At 44.0% G+C, this 19,506-nt stretch overlaps 1 protein-coding gene across 4 annotated transcripts in view; it reads left to right on the top strand.

The window, feature by feature from the left end:
* LOC309559457 (cytochrome P450 2F3-like) overlaps nt 1–16,645 on the top strand; it is a 132,736-nt gene extending 116,091 nt beyond the window's left edge. For all 4 annotated transcript variants that reach the window (XM_082262728.1, XM_082262727.1, XM_082262726.1 and 1 more), the window contains 4 exons: nt 908–1,049; nt 2,927–3,114; nt 8,619–8,760; nt 16,448–16,645. In XM_082262728.1, coding sequence (XP_082118854.1) covers nt 908–1,049; nt 2,927–3,114; nt 8,619–8,760; nt 16,448–16,629 — 654 coding nt within the window. In that variant the 3' untranslated portion in view covers nt 16,630–16,645. The remainder of the gene's footprint in view (nt 1–907; nt 1,050–2,926; nt 3,115–8,618; nt 8,761–16,447) is intronic.
* The last annotated feature ends 2,861 nt before the right edge of the window (nt 16,646–19,506 follow it).

Below are 19,506 nucleotides of genomic sequence, written 5' to 3'. Positions count from 1 at the left end.
GGAAGATTTCTGTATTTGTTGTCCATCACTTATCCCCCCTCCCTGTGTGGCCCCCCCTGTGAACTCGGGCCCCCTACAAGAGGGCTGGTGGTCCCCCCCTATCAGCAGCCCTGTATGGGTTATATAGCCACCTATAGGTGAAGGGTGCTATTTTTGGTGTCCCCCTCCCCTCAGATGCATTGCTTTGGGACGTCCCATATGTTATGATTTATGGCTCTGTGTCCCCTGATGTACGAAATGAAAAATGGATTTTTAATTCATACTTACCTGTAAAATCCATTTCTTGAAGTACATCATGGCAGTGGTCCTCAACCCTGGCCTACAGGGCCTACTAACAGGCCAGATTTTAGGTATTACCTTGGGGAGATGCAGACTAGAGTACTGCAATCACTGAGCAGCAAATGATATCACCTGGGATGTATTTCAGTTTTCTTGAAAATCTGGCCTGTTAGTGGGCCCTGTAGGCCAGGGTTGAGGACCACTGCATCATGGGACACAGAGGTCCCTCCCCTCTTCTATGGGGTCGTTTATTGCTTGCTACAAAACTGAGGTACTTCCTGTGTGGGAGGGGTTATATGGGGGGGTCATCAATTCTGATTGGTTGCCAGTGTCCTTCACCTATAGGTGGCTATAGAACGCAAATGTTATGATTTATGGCTCTGTGTCCCGTGATGTACTTCAAGAAATGGATTTTACAGGTAAGTATGAATTCAAAATAAATTTTTTAGCTCAAAAACTCATGCTGTATTTATCTCTAAGTGAATTGACCCCAAAATGATTTTATTTTTGAAAGTCTAAAAAAAATTAAACATTTTGGTTAGGTTATTGTTTATAAAGACCAATATAAATATTTTACACAAGCTTGTATACATAGCTTTAACATCTTTAAACACTTTTGCATGTAAAGGAAGAGGAAAATCCAGACACCGCATTCTACGCCAAATCTTTGGCCAGAACGATTCACAACCTGCTGTTTGGAGGAACCGAGACGGTCAGCACTAACCTGAGATATGGATTCCTGGTGCTCATGAAATACCCGGAGGTGGCAGGTGAACTCATAATTTCATTCTAAAACCTTTACCACTTAGGGACCCTTAATGACAAGGCCGTTTTTGTTTTGCAATACGACACTGCGTTATTTTTACTGACTATTGCGCGGTCATGTGACGCTGTACCTAAATAAAATTGATGTCTTTTTTTTCCCCACAAATAGAGTTTTCTTTTTGGTGGTATTTGATCGTATTTTGTTCTATAAACAAAATATGAGCGACAATTCTGAAAAAAAAAAAAAGAACAATATTTTTCACTTACTGCTATAAAACATTCCCAATAAAAAAAATCAAATTTTTTCATCATTTTGGGCCAATATGTATTCTACTACATATTTTTGGTAAAAAAAAAATCCCAATAAGTGTATATTGATTGGTTTGCGCAAAAGTCTACAAACTAGGGAAAAGATTTATGTAATTTTATATTTATTTATTTATTTATTTATTTTTTTTACTAGTAATGACGGTGATCAGCATTTTTTTAGCGGCATTGCGGCGGACAGATCCGACATCTAACTGACACTTTTGATGGGACTTACTACAGTAATCAGTGCTAAAAATATGCACTCTTAATGTACTAATGACGCTGGCAGGGAAGGGGTTAACATTGTGGGCAATCAAAGGGTTAAATGTGTGCCTAGGGGGTGCTTTCTAACTGTGTGGGGGATTTACTTACTGGATGAACAACTAAATAGGAGGAACACAGGATCCCTGTGTTCATAACTGACAGAACAGCGGTCTGCCTTGTTTACATCTGCAGACCGCCATTCTGTCTCCATGAGGAGCAATCGCGGGTGACTGGCGGACATTGCTTCTGCTGGACCCACTGATTGGCTCCCCCTCTAGCCAATCGGCACCTACCAGTGGCGCGCGCCCCCACTATCAGCCACAAGAAACTATGCACAGGTTTGCTGTTTCGCGTAACAGAGCCGACCTACTGCAGTATAACTACTGCGGCTGGTCGGCAAGTGGTTAAAGTCATTCTAAATGCTCGTTCTATGCATGAAGGTAAAAAACCTTCGGTGTGTTGCAGCCCCCCTCTCGATCCAGCAATGTGCACGAGAGCCTCAGCTCTCCCAGTGAGGAGAGAGAGGGGGTGGGGTGGCGGGCCTGTGTGTAAATGGATAAGCAGGGCAGCGGCTCGGGAGTGAACCTGCTCGGGTGCCCCATAGCAAACTGCTTGCTGTGGGAGTACTTAGCAGGAGGGAGGGGCCAGGAGCGCCGGTGAGGGACCCGAGAAAGAAGAGGAGGATCTGGGCTGCTCTGTGCAAAACCAACCGAACAGAGGAGGTAAGTATGACATGTTTGTTATTATTGCCAAAAAAAAATGAGACTTTACAATCACTTTAATGCTGAACTCCAGGCATTTAAAGTAGTTGTAAACCCTTACATATACCCAGTGAAGTTTCTATCCTTAGGGGATACACAGAGATTAATCAAATCCTCCTACATCAAATGATGTAGGAAAAGAGTAGAAAAGAGTAAATCACCTCTAATGTTGGGTGTCCTATGTGTGAATGTTGCTGCATTGTGTAAAACTATTAGAATCGTTTTTTACATTTTAGAATGGGGTGCCTTGAGATTGTCTATAATTTTAAAGGTGCCTCCACTAAAGAAAGGTTGAGAAACACTGCGTTAGGGGACTAGCAACTGGCTTGAGGCCAGGAAAAGGAAGGCCAAGGCCATTGGTTGAGAACCACTGCTATAGACCTTGATTGTATTCTAAAACCACACCTCCACTACCCTAAACCCCCCCCCCCCCCCCATACTTAAATAAATATGAAATTGTGGGATATTCAGGGGGTTCAGAATGTCACAAGCAATACATAGTTTGTTTTATTTTTATTTTTTTTATTCCATACTATTTCCTGGTACAGAGAAAATGCAAGAAGAGATTGACCGTGTTATTGGAAGAGACCGACTCCCATCCATTGCTGACCGAAGTAAAATGCCATATACAGAGGCCACTATCTATGAACTTATTAGGGTTTGTGATGTGCTGCCAGTCAGTCTTCCTCGATGCACATCCAAAGATACAGTATTCAGAGGATACTTCATTCCAAAGGTAAGATAACACCAATTTAACAAGACAAAGAGATAATTAGTATTAGGCCTTGTAACTGCTCTATGGACCATTACAAAGATGAGTGGATAAGTCACATTGGTCTTCACTTGTAAACACTTCTAGGTTCTGGAAAAGCTAGAAATCACCTGTTTGTGTCCCCCTTCAAGTCAACTTCCAACTTACCTATGTGTAGAACTGAAGTATCTAGAGCAGCTTTTCTCAATCAGTGTTCTGTGGCGTCCTAGGGTTCCTCTAGAGCAGCCGTCACTGAATGGCGGCCCGCGGTCCACTGGCGGACTGCACGATGCTTTCGCCCGGACCGCGAGGCCGCCTCCTGTATTCAGTCATTGGTTTGCTGGGACCGTGGGTGTCCCAGCAACCAGTGACGTGCTGTGTGTTGCCACACGCCCCCTTCCTACTGCGGCTCCCGGCCGGTGTCCTGTCGGGCCGCGAGTAGGGGGCGTTACATCACGCGCGCCCCGCCCCCTGCTCCTGACTGCGGCTCCCATTCAGCCAGGCAGCGAGTTGGGGCGTGACATTATGTGCACGCCCCATTTCTGGCTCAGCTCCTGGCTCCAGGTATGTGGAGCACAAGGGGAGAAAGCAATGTGGTCCCCAACTTCAAAGCTGCACTTAAAGCTGATGGGAGGTTTTTAAAGTGTGCAGATTGATGGGCATATTTTGTAGTGGTCATTAGAGTGCCGCATAAAAAAAAAAAAAAAAATGTGTCCATCAGAGTGCCCCCTAACATAAAATGTGCCCATCAGCGTGCCCCTTATTTTATGTTAAGGGGCACTCTAATGGGCATATTTAATGTTAAGGGGCACTCTAATGGGCATATTTAATGTTAAGGGGCACTCTAATGAGCATATTTTATGTTAAGCACAACGCTGATTTACACGTTTTGCTTTGCCCATCAGAGTGCCCCTAACATAAAATGTGCCCATCAGAGTGCCCCCTAACATAAAATATGCCCATCAGCGTGTCCCTTATTTTATGCTAAGGGTCACGCTGGTGGGCAAATTTTATGCTAAGGGGCACTCTGATGGGCATATTTTATACTAAGGGGCACGCTGATGGGCATATTTTATGTTAAGGGGCACTCTAATGGGCATATTTTATGTTAAGAGCAACGCTGATTTACATGTTTTGTTTTGCCCATCAGAGTGCCCCCTAACATAAAATGTGCCTATCAGCGTGACCCTTATTTTATGTTAAGGGTCACGCTGATGGGAAAATGTTATGCTAAGGGGCACGCTGGTGGGCACATTTTGTTCTGCCCATCAGAGTGCCCCTAACATAAAATGTGCCCATCAGCTTGCCCCTTATTTTATGTTAAGGGTCATGCTGATGGGCATATTTTATGTTAAGGGTCACTCTAATGGGCATATTTTATGTTAAGGGGCACGCTGATGGGCACATTTTATGTTAAGGGGCAATCTAATGGGCATATTTTATGTTAAGAGCAACGCTGATTTACACGTTTTGTTTTGCCCATCATCAGCGTGCCCCCTAACATAAAATATGCCCATCTGAGTGCCCCCTAACATAAAATGTGCCCATCAGAGTGCCCCCTAACATAAAATATGCCCATCAGAGTGCCCCCTAACATAAAATGTGCCCATCAGAGTGCCCCCTAACATAAAATATGACCTTCTGAGTGCCCCCTAACATAAAATGTGCCCATCACGTGCCCCTTATTTTATGTTAAGGGTCACGCTGATGGGCAAATTTTATGCTAAGGGTCACGCTGATGGGTACATTTTATGTTAAGGGGCACTCTAATGGGCATATTTTATGTTAAGAGCAACGCTGATGGACACGTTTTGTTTTGCCCATCTTTCTGAGTCATAGCAAAGACTTCAGATTCGGACCTCGGCCCAAAGAAAGTTTTAGCAACCGGACCTCCTTAAATTTTAATTCATTACCCCTGCTCTAGAGCAACCAATATCAGCCAGGGTTTCTACAGAGGTTGCTAAAAGTTCCTTGAGCTGTGGCTGATAGACCTTCTACTTGATGGTGCCTGCATAGTTCCTGAGCAAACACCACTTAAAAAAGCAGCATAACACTAATGACTTTTTTTTAGCTGTCTGTGAGGGTGGCATTCTAACCACCACTGTAATGGATGCATTTTTCTTACTGACCACCAATGTTAGGGATATTTTCCCCAAAGATCCCCAATGAAATGTTTTTAATAATAGTTCCCTGAGACTTGATAAATATTTTATGGGTTCCTCTGAGGTAAAAAGGTTGAGAAATGCAGCTCTAGGGGTTGCCAAGGGTTGTTTAGGGTGCAGGGCTAGCCCAAGACATTGTGCTGCCTGGGTCCAAGAATAAAATGCTGCCGTCCCCCCCGCCCCCCAAAAAAAAAAATCACATCCAACACAAAGCTCCCCACATTCATTATTTTATATAAATATAAAATTTAGAAAATATTATATATAATGTTATCTTCTTCCATAACTCACCACTGGAACGGTCCACCAAACACCCACTGTCTGTCCTCAGTCCTCCTGTCACTCCTGTGTCTGCCACCACCCTAGAAGATCCAGCCTGCCCTGAGTGAGATGGAGTGCGCTGATGTCTGACGTCATTGCGCACACCACGATCATGTGAGGGACGTTCCCCGGAGGAGACATCTGCCTCCTCATACTCATCAGTTTGCACTACAGGCAGCAGTATGAGATGGGGAAATTGAGCCTGTAACGCGCCCCAAACTGATGACACACAAAACTGCTGGAAAAAAAATTTGCTGCCCCTCTCCAAGTGCTGCCTGGGTCCAATGGACCCAGTGGGACCAGGGCCGTTTGAAGGAATTTGGGGGCCCCAAGCAAAATGGACATGGAGGCCCCCCCGACCCCCCGCACACACGCAAAGCCTTTTTTTTTTATCAGCTAAAAGGTATAATATATATATATTTCCATGATGTCCTGTGTGCGGGGGCGTGTCGGCGTCGCATACTGACGATCCCTGGCGGTTTCTGTTTGATGTGAGTAGTTCTTGTAACATATGGCCTCTATGTGAAATCCAGCTCAACTCAATGGTCTCTCCTGTGAGGAATGATGTGTACATACATTTGCATTATCCCACACAATTTTAATAAAAATATATGAATCATATATTTTTATTAAAATTGTGTGGGATAATGCAAATGTATGTACACATCATTCCTCACAGGAGAGACCATTGAGAGGAGCTGGATTTCAGGCCACAAGAACTACTCACAATGAAACCGCTGCCATGGATAGATGGATGAAGGGCTTGTTGAAGAAGACAATCGCCGGAATCCACTGACTGAAGTTCTGTACTGGATCGTCGTACAGATGGAGGCGGGGCACGTCGATGTCACGTCAGTATGCGATGCCGACACGCCCCCGCACACAGGACACCATCAGCAATGGAAATCCAGCGCTAGCCTGGGCCCCTCCTCCTCTCACTAAAGCAGCAACGGCCGCCGGGCCCCTCCCCACCTCACACAGAAGCAGCGCCGCCGCCGGGCCCCTCCCCAGCTCCCCTCCTCTCACTGAATCAGCTCTGGGCCCCTCCCCTCCATCCACTACTATAGCCCCCCCTTCCTGGCTTCCCGGTCGGCCCTCGGACCACGTCCAAAGTGCCCGACCACTCAGTCCGCCCCTGTTTTTATATCCGGGAGAAATGGATACAAAGTAAGTGACTGACCAATCGTTGTCTTGGGGCCCCAGGCCAGCTCGGGGCCCCAAGCAATTGCTTGATTTGCCTGCCTTGTTCCGACGGGCCTGAGTGGGACCCATGGTAAGGCCGGCCCTGTTAAGGTGGAACTATACTAACCTCCACTCCAGTAATGCAGTGTCCATGAGCACTCTCACTGGCCACTGATATTTTTGGCTAGTCTTCTTCTGGGTTCTGATCTTCAGTCATTTTGATTGGTCAGGCCAGGCCAGGATGGCATTTCTCCCATGCATGTGCAGGAGTTTACTCATCTCGGCAGATGCAGAAATCGTACAATGAGCTGTGAGTGAGCCACATTGTACAATGCAAACACACAGGACAGAATAATTTAATGCAGAAAAGACATAGTATGTCTCTTCTTCATTAAACACCCTGTCCATTTATAAATATTTATGTCTTAAATAAAGTTCCTCAACTTAAGCAATGAGCAACTTCTGCCTCTCAGACGAATAACTACTAACATAATTGATCATTTTACCAACCTATAAGGGGGGTGGGGGTTTCTTCCCACTGACTACAGATATAAGGAACATTCTTACAACTGATTATCACACTAAAGCACCATGAATCATAGACGTAGTAATTATTAGCAGGGGTTTACTGAGACTAAAAAGTTTCAAGGGTTGTTAAAAAAATGTTAAAAAAAAAAAGTTGAGAACATTCATTTGGCTCTGCATGTTCTCAAAGGCTGATCTAGAGTTAACCTGCAGCGCCATCTGCTGGACAAATATGGTAGTGCACAGAGACCATAAACATTTCCAACAATAAAAATTGCATTGAACTAATTAGGTCAGCCAAACATATGATTTGGTTGAGTTGTTATATTGAACACACAGCATGGTGTTTGTTCTCATAAAGACTGCAGGCCCTGTTCTATTTTTACTATAGTATTTTTACTATATATTCCTTGACAGGTCTTTCTGAATGGGTGGGCAATGGGTGGGAAACAGATAATTTGTCAAGTCTCTGCCAGATACCCACAGCCACGGGAAGTCCTAGCACTGAAGCAAGTGTCTGAGAATGTTCACAGGCTTCTGTGAAACTCTTCACCATTAATATATATATATATATATTTTTTAATTAAAGCCACATGGTGTCCCTTCTCCTTCTCATTCACTTGTCTGTGTTTATCACAGCAGCCATAGGAAGAAATAGCCCTTTGAGAGAATGGAGTTTTATAGAAGCTTGCATGTTGATGACTCCATGTGATAAATATGAAATAATAATAATCATAAGACATTTCAAATTTACAATTTTATTTACTATATCATTAATACGTAATGTAAAAAATAATAATATATATTACTTAAAGCGTAACTTCACCCATAAGATAAGGTTCCGCTTGTTTGCATGCTCTCCCCCTCCCCCCACTGCCACATTTTTTATTTTTTTTTGGGGGGGGGTTACCTGCTCCCACTTCCAGGCCAGATCGCCACGGCCATGATGATCTGAGCGAAAGTTCGGCCCCCCTTCTCCCCCCCCCCCCCCACAGCCTTCTGGGACACATCACAAGGTCCCAGAAGACTGCAGGACCATTCAGAAAGCACAGCGCAACTCGTGCTTGCTCAGTAGGAAACCTTCACCACGGGTTTCCCTTAGTTAAGATGCCAGAGCCTGGTACCAAATCCAACTGAAGAATCAGCTCAGGTTAGGACATTGCTGCATCCCTGGATAGATAAGTGTCCTTATATTAAAAGTCAGTGGCTACAGTATTTGTAGCTGCTGACTTTTATTTTTTTGAGGGGAGACTGAAGATCCTCTTTAAAGTGTAATTTTATATTTTATTTTGTGTTTAGGGAACGCATATTACTCCACTCCTGGCCTCTGTCCACAGTGATCCAAGTTATTACAAAGAACCTCACAAATTTAACCCCAACAATTTTCTGGATGAAAAAGGTGCTTTTAAGAAGAATGATGCCCACATGCCTTTTGGTGCTGGTAATTAGTTTTAATATTATCATTGTTATTTTAATTTGTAATGTGATTTGATCTTTGAAATTTTAATGTATTTATAATGCCGGTATATCAAATTCTTGCAATTTGTTGTATATTTATGTATCAGAACTTGGATTTAGAAAGGAAGGTTCAAGGCAGCACTAGGAGCCAGTCAGGTGTGTTGCATGCAAATGGAAAATGAACAGATAAGGAACATGCTGATAGAAGAAGAGAGCAGAGTGTGCAGAAAGATGAGCTCATCAGTCTAATGCTGTTATTTTAGTGTCCGGTCAGAAGACATGAGGTGGAGAGAGGACACTGCTGTATCCCTTCTAGAGACCATGACTGTAACAGAGAAAGGATTTCAGCTTTAATGTCTAATATCACTATCGAACGAGAACCAGCACACATTGCTGTGCCTATTAAATCTGTCATAGGAGGTAGTTACTGTAACCTACCAGCATGTTTTCCGTACAGTTGAAAAAGATGCAGCACATTTGGGGAAACTCTGAAAATACAAGGTTCAAATAGAAATTTGATGCAGAAAGGGGCTCTTTAATTAAGCATGAGCCTATGTGTACAAATAATCTTATGTGCCAAACAGAAATGTGTTTAGCTGCTTACCCAAAAAAGTGTTATTTACAAAAACATTTACAAAAATAATAAACAAATAATCAGGGTAATGCTTACACACCTCATGAGGACGCTGCACAAGGACGGCATTTCCAGGGCGGTGGAATGCACACTGGCTCTGGAAGATACCTGAGCAGAGTGGCATTATTCCTGTGATAACAAAGTGTATAACCTTAGAGCAGGGGTGTCACACTCAATTTCATTGCGGGCCGCATTAGCATTATTGTTTGCCCCCAAAGGGCCGGTTATATCTTTAGGATTATATGTCCAGAGCACCCCCCCCCCCCTGAAACCCTTACATGAGATGTCTAGAGCCCCCCACTATCATAAGTCAAGAGTCACCCACCCTTCCTTACATTACACCTTACCTTGTGCTACTGCCAGGAAGAATGCGTCTGGATTTCGGAAGAAGAAAGTGCAAGGTCTGGAGTAGGACCAGAGGGGGGCTGGAGTCAGCTTACAGAGTCTGCTGAATGCTGAGACCAGGGGAGGCAGAGACAAGGTGGTGTTGTGGCTGCACAGAGAGGTGCAGGATCTGTAGGAGTTCTGCCCTCCTCTCTGCCTCAGACTGCTGAGGAGGGGGGGTGGGCATAGACAAGCCTTTCTGCAGCAGCACAGAGAAGCACCGGATCTGGCAAAGGAGTTCTGTCCTCTCTGCTGCCGACTACTGAGACAAGGTGGGGGCAGAGACAAGGGGGGTGCCTCAGCTGCAGGAGAGGTGCGAGGGCCGCATTAAATGGCCTTGGGGGCCGCATTCGGCCCACGGGCCTTGTGTTTGACACCTGTGCCTTAGAGCCTGGACTAAGTGGCACCAGAGCAAATGAGTATCATTTGAAAAAGTGATTGTAAGAAAATTTGGTACGGTTAAACCAGGGTTGGTGCTAGACTATTTTGAGCACTAGGCAGAACCAGCTACTTGTACCCAACACCCCCCCCCCCCCACACACACACACACATACACACACACACACACACACACACCCTACACATACACAAACAGAAATGAAACTTCAAAATTTGGAAAAACAGTAGAAAATATTACAACAAAACATGAAACTGCAAAATCTCTCCAGCTAACATCATCCAATCCTGCAGTGTGCAGTGGTATGCAGAACGTTGGCGCAGTGTGTGGGAGCATTGGCAACAGTGGGAAGCAGGCCTAGACTGAGACAAAAAAATATACTCGGGCATTTTAGACTAAGCAGTAGGGATGATCGAACGGTTCGGGTCGACCATCGGTTCGGCCCGAACATTGGGTGTTCGAGGTTCGGCCGAATTTAGAACATTTTGCCCAAAAAGTTCGGAATTCGGCAACCAGAACCGCCCAAAATGCAATGCTTTAGGAAATGGGCTTTAAAAGCCCGTGATTGGACCAGAACCATTAGCAAAAGCCAATTGAGGGGGCAGGAGAATGCTAGGAATGTGATTGGAGTGACTAGGGGGTCCCTAGACCAATCATTAGTGAATACGCCCCCCAGTATATAAGATCGCCCCCGCCATATTCCTAGCATTGTTATACTGGACATGGAAGAGAGTGGAAGCAGTTCTGTTAATTTTACTTTAAAAGTGTAATTTAGCTATTTTTAGTGTGAGGAAAGGGATATCTAGTGTAGTTAGAGTGCTCCTTTACACTTTAGTTAGCTTCAAAAATTTAGTTTCTGTAGGGAAAGTATGAAGTGTCAGGGGACCGTAGTGTAGTGTAGGGTTAACTGGCAGTGACTGCTATGTCAGGGTGACAAAACCCCTCCATAGCAGGGTGACCGCTATAGAGAAATGATCATTTCTCTGAATTGCTTCGGGACAGGCATATGGCTTCTCACCAGCCAAGCATTTTTTATGCTGCAGGGGCTGCCACTGCCAGTGCTTTTTTGAGGACATGTTTGATGTCAGACATGACATCTGAACATGTGTATAGGGGGTATATATAGGCATATATGTCTGTATATATACCCCTAGACATATATAGGTGTGATAGTAGCTGAAATATATGCTTGCGCTAATTAAATCATTTACAGTAATATATTTCTGCTACTATCACACCTATATATGTCTAGGGGTATATATTCAGACATATATGTCTATATATACCCCCTATACACATGTTCAGATGTTTTGCCTGCCTCAAAAGAACCCAAAAAAATGCCAAAAAAACGCAAGCGTCCAAAAAAAAATGCCCAGGTGTGTTTTTGCTGGCATTTTTTGGGGGGTTTTGGAGGCAGGCAAAACATCTGAACTTGTGTATAGTGGTGTATATACACACATCCATATATTTATATACACACCTAGACATATATAGGTGTGATAGTAGCTGAAGTATATGCTTGCGCCAATGAAATCATTTACAGTAATATATTTCTGCTACTATCACACCTATATATGTCTAGGTGTGTATATAAATATATGTATGTGTGTATATATACCACTATACACAAGTTCAGATGTTTTGCCTGCCTCAAAAGAACCCCAAAAAATGCCAAAAAAACGCTAGCGTCAAAAAAAAAATGCACAGGTGTGTTTTTGCTGGCATTTTTTGGGGGGTTTTGGAGGCAGGCAAAACATCTGAACTTGTGCACAGTACCACTATACACAAGTTCAGATGTTTTTCCTGACTGCAAAGAACCCAAAAAAATGCCTTCTATTAAACCGGCAAGGTGTTACAGTAGCGAAGCCAACCCCCTGTCTGAAAGTTTTCTAATACAAACAATCTTTTTTTTTTATGGTTCTGGACATGCTACAGAGCTGAAACTTCACATGTACACTTTTTAGACCCCCCAGATACTAAATCCAAAGTAAAAATAAAAAAATCTCTTTTTTTTTTTTTAATTTTTCAATAATTGGCTTTTTTATCAAAAATGACAATTTTTAAGAACTTTTTTTTTGTGTGATTTTGTGTCTGGGGGGTCTAAAAGGTGTACCTGTGAAGTTTCAGCTCTGTAGCATGTCCAGAACCAGAAAAAAAGATCATATAGGTGTTAAAGGAGGGTCCCACATCCCTGTTCTACTGAAAAATTATTTTCAGGGGCATTTATTGGGTTTTAGGGCTTAAAAATTGTGTTTTTTGATTACCGAAGTTCGGGTCCCATTGATTTCAATGGGGTTCTGAAATCAGGGCCGAACTTTTGGGAAGTTCGGATGTTCCGGCCGAACCGAACTTTTCAAAAGTTCGATCATCCTTACTAAGCAGCTACCTTTTCTTTTTTTAACCAAATTACAAATAATGACAACGAATGGTTTCTTGATGTATTTTAGTTATATTTAGCCTACTTCACTCCACTGGTGTCGGTAGTTGTTTATTTTTATTATTTTATTTATTTTTTTATTTATTTTTTAACATTCTATTTTTTTATTTTACAATTTAAATTATTTTTGGACCCTCGTTGAGAGCTTTCGTGAGCTATCAGGTTCTAAACAAACCTCTGATGTTTCACCTTTGAGACAGAGAAAGGAGATTGAGGACACAGCTCTCAATCTCCATTTCTGGAGCCTCAGCAGCACAGAATAAATGAACAGTGATCACTCTGTACAGAGGCTTCCCATTCATTTATAAACTGAGACATAGTAAACGCAGTTTATTATAACCCAGTTATGAATAAAAAAAAACAGTTAGTGATCTGTATGGATCACTGACTCTGTCATTTCATATATTTTATAGAAAGAAGGGGCTGGTATATGACACATTTAGCGGCCGCTTTCTTACTATCTACCCTGACAGATCTCCTGCAGCAGCCAGTGGGAGAGGAGGGGGGCAGGGAGAGAGGAAACAGCGGGCCGGGAAAGATCAAAACGGGGCCAGAAGAGAGGTAACAGCGGGGCCAGGAAAGAGGAAGCAGCAGGGCCAGGGGAGAGGAAACAGCGGGGGCCAGGTGATATTAAAGTGGGGCTGGAAAATAGGTAACAGCGGGGCCGAGAGAGAAGAAACAGCAGGGCCAGGGGAGAGGAAACAGTGGGGGCCAGGAGAGATCAAAACAGGGCCAGGAGATCACAGCGAGGCAGAACGACCTGGATAGGAGGGGCGGCATATAGGGAAACATACTGGATGAACCCTCTTCACACTGCTATACCCTTTCTATCAAGCTTTGCAATAAAAATAATTAAAAATTATAAATATGTTGTTTCTTTTATATAGAGAAACTGATCCCCTCCATTTCCCTCCTGCAGCCGCTGAATGCCTGTGGGAGGGAGAGAGAGAGAGATGGCATTCAGCAGCTGCAGGGGTCGGTTTCTCTACATGCCGCTGTCTTGCTAAGACATGCCGTGGCTGCGTCCTAGGCGGCTGCCTAGTTTCCCTAGTGGTAGCGCCGACCCTGGGTTTAACACTATGGGACCCCCTCATGTGGCTTGTATGTTTCTATGTGAGGGATAGTGTGGACTGAAGGAGATAAATGTTGAGTGGTTTAGTGGAGGGTTCCCCTGCTGGCGTGTGATACCAGAACCCAAGTGCTGTTAGACCTTTTTATTTACAAAGGTCATTTACAGTGGGTACGGAAAGTATTCAGACCCCCTTAAATTTTTCACTCTTTGTTATATTGCAGCTCTCTCACCAAGGCTCTTCTCCCCCGATAGCTCAGTTTGGCCGGACGGCCAGCTCTAGGAAGGGTTCTGGTTGTCCCAAACGTCTTCCATTTGAGGATTATGGAGGCCACTGTGCTCTTAGGAGCCTTAAGTGCAGCAGAAATCTTTTTGTAACCTTGGCCAGATCTGTGCCTTGCCACAATTCTGTCTCTGAGCTCTTCAGGCAGTTCCTTTGACCTCATGATTCTCATTTGCTCTGACATGCATTGTGATCTGGAAGGTCTTATATAGACAGGTGTGTGGCTTTCCCAATCAAGTCCAATCAGTATAATCAAACACAGCTGGACTCAAATGAAGGTGTAGAACCATCTCAAGGATGATCAGAAGAAATGGAAAGCACCTGAGTTAAATATATGAGTGTCACAGCAAAGGGTCTGAATACTTAGGACCATGTGATATTTCAGTTTTTCTTTTTTAATAAATCTGCAACAATGTCAACAATTCTGTGTTTTTCTGTCAGTATGGGGTGCTATGTGTACATTCATGAGGAAGAAGAATGAACTTAAATGATTTTAGCAAATGGCTGCAATAACAAAGAGTGAAAAATTTAAGGGGGCCTGAATACTTTCCGTACCCACTGTATGTCCACTGAGTGTGCAGTGACACTGGGGAAGAGCCCCGAGAGCACTTTATATGTGATTGGAGCACAAAAGTAATTTTTGGAAGAAGTTATAAAGATCCATGCATGCACTTTATTTTTGGCACTTTAATCTGAGAACTTTGTGCTGGATATAATTAATAAAGGCCTCTGTAATGTTGTGTCTGAGCGCTTCCTCCAAATTCAGGTCTTCAAAAACACAAATTATGCTCCAAGTCAAAGAAAGTAAAAAGGGTCAACAAAGAGACTTATGATTGTAGCAACCTACAAGGTAGGTGATAGGTAAAAGTATAGTGGGCCTTGGCTGCCTAACAGCAGGGCCATGATTTCAGCAGGGCTGTCATGTCTCCCAGGTGTGTCTGCTGAGAGGGGAGTCTCCCCACTGGCTCCATGAGAGGATTCTCATTGGGCAGTGAAGGAAACCCAATCAGAGACTCATTCAGGCTTGTAGCTATCCCAGAAGGCTGATTCTGCCGCAGAGGATTCTGGGAGTGGGTATACGTTTGAGGGGAACGCATGACACAGCGTCTTTGGTGGGAAGCAGAGTCCCAGGAGGGAGAGTACGGCTGTCTCTCCTCCTGTCAGAGGAAGCGGGTGTCTCGGGTGGCTGCCTGAGAATCCAGAGAATGCTGAGCTGAGCTGTAGAGGAGATCCTGTGCGCCGAGAACCAGCGGAGAGAGAGAGGGGTCCAGTTCCAGGAAAGCCTACAAAGATCGTGAGTACTGTGGACTGCCCCTGGGGGTCTGCCTAGCGTCAGAGGGGGACCACTCCTGAGAAGGTTCTAGGGATCCAGGAGTCAGCTAGCTGTTAAAGGGGGTACCTGGTCAGAGGACCCTGAAGTATTAGAGGGGGTACCTAGGTAGAGGACCCTGAAGTATTAGAGGGAGTACCTAAGTAGAGGACCCTGAAGTATTAGAGGGGGTACCTAGGTAGAGGATCCTGAAGTGTTAGAGGGGGTACCTAGTCAGAAGACCCTGAAGTATTAGAGGGGGTACCTAGGTAGAGGACCCTGAAGTATTAGAGGGAGTACCTAAGTAGAGGACCCTGAAGTATTAGAGGGGGTACCTAGGTAGAGGATCCTGAAGTATTAGAGGGGGTACCTAGGTAGAGGACCCTGAAGTATTAGAGGGGGTACCTAGGTAGAGGACCCTGAAGTATTAGAGGGGGTACCTAGGTAGAGGACCCTAAAGTGTTAAAGGGAACATCTGCAGTTTGGGCCCTGAAGAGTCAGTGTACAGTGTGAAGTGTACAAAGTTAAGAGTTGCAGCAGCACAAGTATCTACACAGAGCTACCTCAGCCAGTGCAGGGCTGTAAGGAGCTGTTCAGTGACTTTTGAGCTAAAGCCGTGTCAGGAGTCAAGTATTCTACAGTCCTGGATCTTCTGAGTTAACAGTCAAGTTAAAGTTGAGGTTCCAGCACAATTTCAGTATCACAGTATCTTTAAGCGTCAGGAAGCGCTGGTCGGCATTCAGCTGGCATCAAGACAGCGCCAATGGGCATTTTTTATGTATAGTGTCTCAGTCAAACCTAGTTGAGCCAGAGGAATATCCCACTCATTCCTTTCTCCCATCCCCTAAATGCAATAAAACAAAACAAACCAAAGATGCCGGAATGGTCATTGTCTCAGTCCTCGCACCTGGGGTCACAACTCAAATGTGTTGGAGGTGTCACCGGTAACAATGGCAGACCCACATCAGGCATAGGACCTGGAAATACTGCTACATGATAATAACAGATATTGTAATTTGTTAGACAGTACTATCCTAATGCTTATACACTTTCTTTTTTTCAGCTGTCTTGCCAAATTAATGCAAGGAATGCAACACTTATGAGTTATCCAACAACTTCCTATTGCTAGTAAAACCTTGTTTTTTTTCCTTGGCTAGGAAAAAGGGTATGCCTTGGAGAAAGCTTGGGACGAATGGAACTCTTCCTCTATTTCACATCATTGCTTCAAAATTTCAGCTTCAAACCAGTCATTCCAATGGAAGAGATAAACCTTGCACCTACAGGGAGCGGACTGGGAAATGTGCCACCAGTTTACGAGTGTTGTATCAAACCTCGCTAAAAATCTGATCTTTAAATTGGACCTATGCGTAAATTCTAAAGTTTGGTTGTCCAACAGGGACTCATGATGGTAGCCATTGTCTTTGATACTTTTTTATTTTAACAGTTAAATTTTCAGGACAAGCTTTGGAGCTCTATCCCCTTCTTCTTGGTCCAAGCCATAAAAAAGTTTCCATCATGTTCCTTCTCATCACTGCATTTAAAAATTAATGTCAATTTGACCTACTAACGATTAGAAAAACAAACCAACTTTCTTAGAACCTCCTTTTCCCAAGAATTTTGGTTCGAAATTATACCCATCTATGGCCAGCTTAAGGAGCATGGAGTACTAAGCTAGAGGATTCCTTTCCCTGGTTACTCATAACCAGTTCAGCTCTTTGGGTGTACTATGTACATCCAAAGAGTGAACCTTTGATCACAAGCTGATGGCTTGTGATTGGATGCAGTAGAAGCCATCATCCTGTGTGGGTTTAGTTCAGCCGGCGACCGGCTTCACAGTGAAAGTGATGCAGCAACTCCATAGTTGTTGACCATTTTCACACAGCCAGTCGGCTGTGTGAAAGTGGTCAGTTCCCTGGCTGTCCCATGCTTACCGACGCCCAGGAGCACATCCACCGAGAGGGGGAGAGAGACTGCAGTGAGACTGAGGCAAATCCATGCCTTGTTCTCACATGCAAACAATGAAACCGGAAGGGATGTCACTTCCAGTTTCCTATGTACACTTTCCAGATCAGTACAGCCAGAAGACACGTCTAACCAAGCCAATCTGTGCTTGGTTAGATGGTGTGAAGGGCAGGGGAGACATTGGGGTCTATTAGACCCCCTAATGTCTCCAAAAAGAGTACCTGTCATCTGCCCAATGCTATCACATAGGGGTTTATTAACCCCTAATCATGTAAAAATAAATTTAAAAAAAACATAAAGAAAAAAAGTAAAAAAATTTAAATAAAATGATAATAAAATATGCCGTATTTTTCCGTGTATAAGACGCCCCAATGTATAAGACGCCCCCCACTTTTCCAAACCAAACCTAAGGAATAAATATTTTAAACATAAAACAGGACACATTTTTGGACACATTTATATTTAGTAATTACCAGTACTGCAGGTAACGTTTACATAATTGTACTATGATATTATGCAGCATATCACTTTATTCAGCCTCTGTTGCATCACTGTTCTCTTCTTCATCAGTTTAAATTTCTTCAACTGCTATTGCCATGCTCATTTGCATAGCTAATTAAATTGTTTGAATTTTGCAGAGTAAGATAATCCCTTACCAGTATTCATTTTTTTATTTTGTGTCATCTGGGCTCAGAACATTCTCTCGCATCTCTTTCTCGCATCTGCACACTCTCCACCTCCAACGGGACCGCATCTGCACACTCTCCACCTCCAACGGGATCGCATCTGCACACTCTCCACCTTTACGGCATCAGCTGATGTCCAAAGCTTGCGATTGGAGGAAGCCTCTTTGGCAGCTTACGGGCAGCTACGCACCCGCGCGGCTCTCTATTCTGCTGACTGACTGTGTATAAGACGCCGCTCAATTTTCAGTGTAACAATTTTAGCAAAAAGTAGCGTCTTATACACGGAAAAATACGGTACTAAAAAATGTAAAAAAAAATTGGCAAAACCCTGCCCTGCCCTGCACACCTGCATAAACGCAAATGCACACCCAGGGTACGTACATGTATGTAAACCATGGTTGCACCAGACATGTGACACATCGGCGAGAATGTCAGAGTGAGAAAAATAATTCTGGCACAAGAGCTCCTAGTTCACTCTAAATTGATGAGCTATAATGGCTTTTAAATCGCCACTGATTTTTTGGCACCATAGTTTTTAGCAATACCGCGGCCGCACGCAATTTAAAAAAATGAAATGTTAGGTATCTATTTACTCAATGCAACCTGATTTTTTATATTTTAACCAAAAATGGTTATTATATGGTGTGGTTTTACACTAAAATTCATTATATTACATTTTTTACGGGAAAAACTGCGTTTAATAAGTGGCTGTGGCTGGAAGGCTGGTTTTTCAAAGAGAAAGCCTGTTTACCTGAGTGACAAGTATGTAAAGAGGTCCCATAGACAATCAGCCTGTTAGCAGCTAACAGAGAGTAATTGATATAAAGTGAGGGAAAAAAGTATTTGATCTCTTCTCTTAAAGCGGAGTTCCAGCCACAAAATATTTTTTTTTCAATAAATATACCCCCGGGACAGTCAGGGCTAGTATATTCCACAATGGATAGCCTCTGTACTGTCCCGGGTCGCACTTACCTTTTAGAAGAAATACTTACCTTGAAAATTTCTTCTCCAGCGCTGCCATCTCAGGTGTGGGCAGCTGAAGCCAGAGCGTCCTCTTCTGCGCCCTCTTCCGTGTCCTCTTCTCCCAGAATGCGCCTGCACCGACCCCGCTCGTCACTTCCGGTGTGGGCATGTCATCCCTCCACAGCTTCTGGGCATGCCCAGAAGCTGTTTAGCAGGGAATGCCACGCCTGCGGGGCCGGTGCAGGCGCATTGATTCCTGAGAGCTATGACGTTCAGCTCCCAGCAGCCATTGGCTGCCATCCTGCTGCTGTCAATCAAAGTCAGTCAGCCAATGAGAACAGAAAGGGGGCGGCTGCAGTTCTGTGTCTGAATGGACACAAGGAGCTGTGACTCGGCTCGGATGCCCCCATAGCAAGCTGCTTGCTGTGGAGGCATCCAACAGTAGGGAGGGGCCAGGGGAGCCGAAGAGGGACCCAAGAAGAGGAGGATCCAGGCTGCTCTGTGCAAATCCACTGCAAGGTAACTATGACATGTTTGTTATTTTTAATTTTAAAAAAAACAGACTTTACAATAACTTTATTGACTTGGAGAGGATCTGCAAAGAG

This window comes from Pelophylax lessonae (genome assembly GCF_965119305.1).
Source record: "Pelophylax lessonae genome assembly, chromosome: 7".
In the NCBI taxonomy this organism is placed as follows: domain Eukaryota; kingdom Metazoa; phylum Chordata; class Amphibia; order Anura; family Ranidae; genus Pelophylax; species Pelophylax lessonae.
Note: the sequence above shows the minus strand (reverse complement) of the source record. Positions and strands in the feature narration are given on the sequence as shown.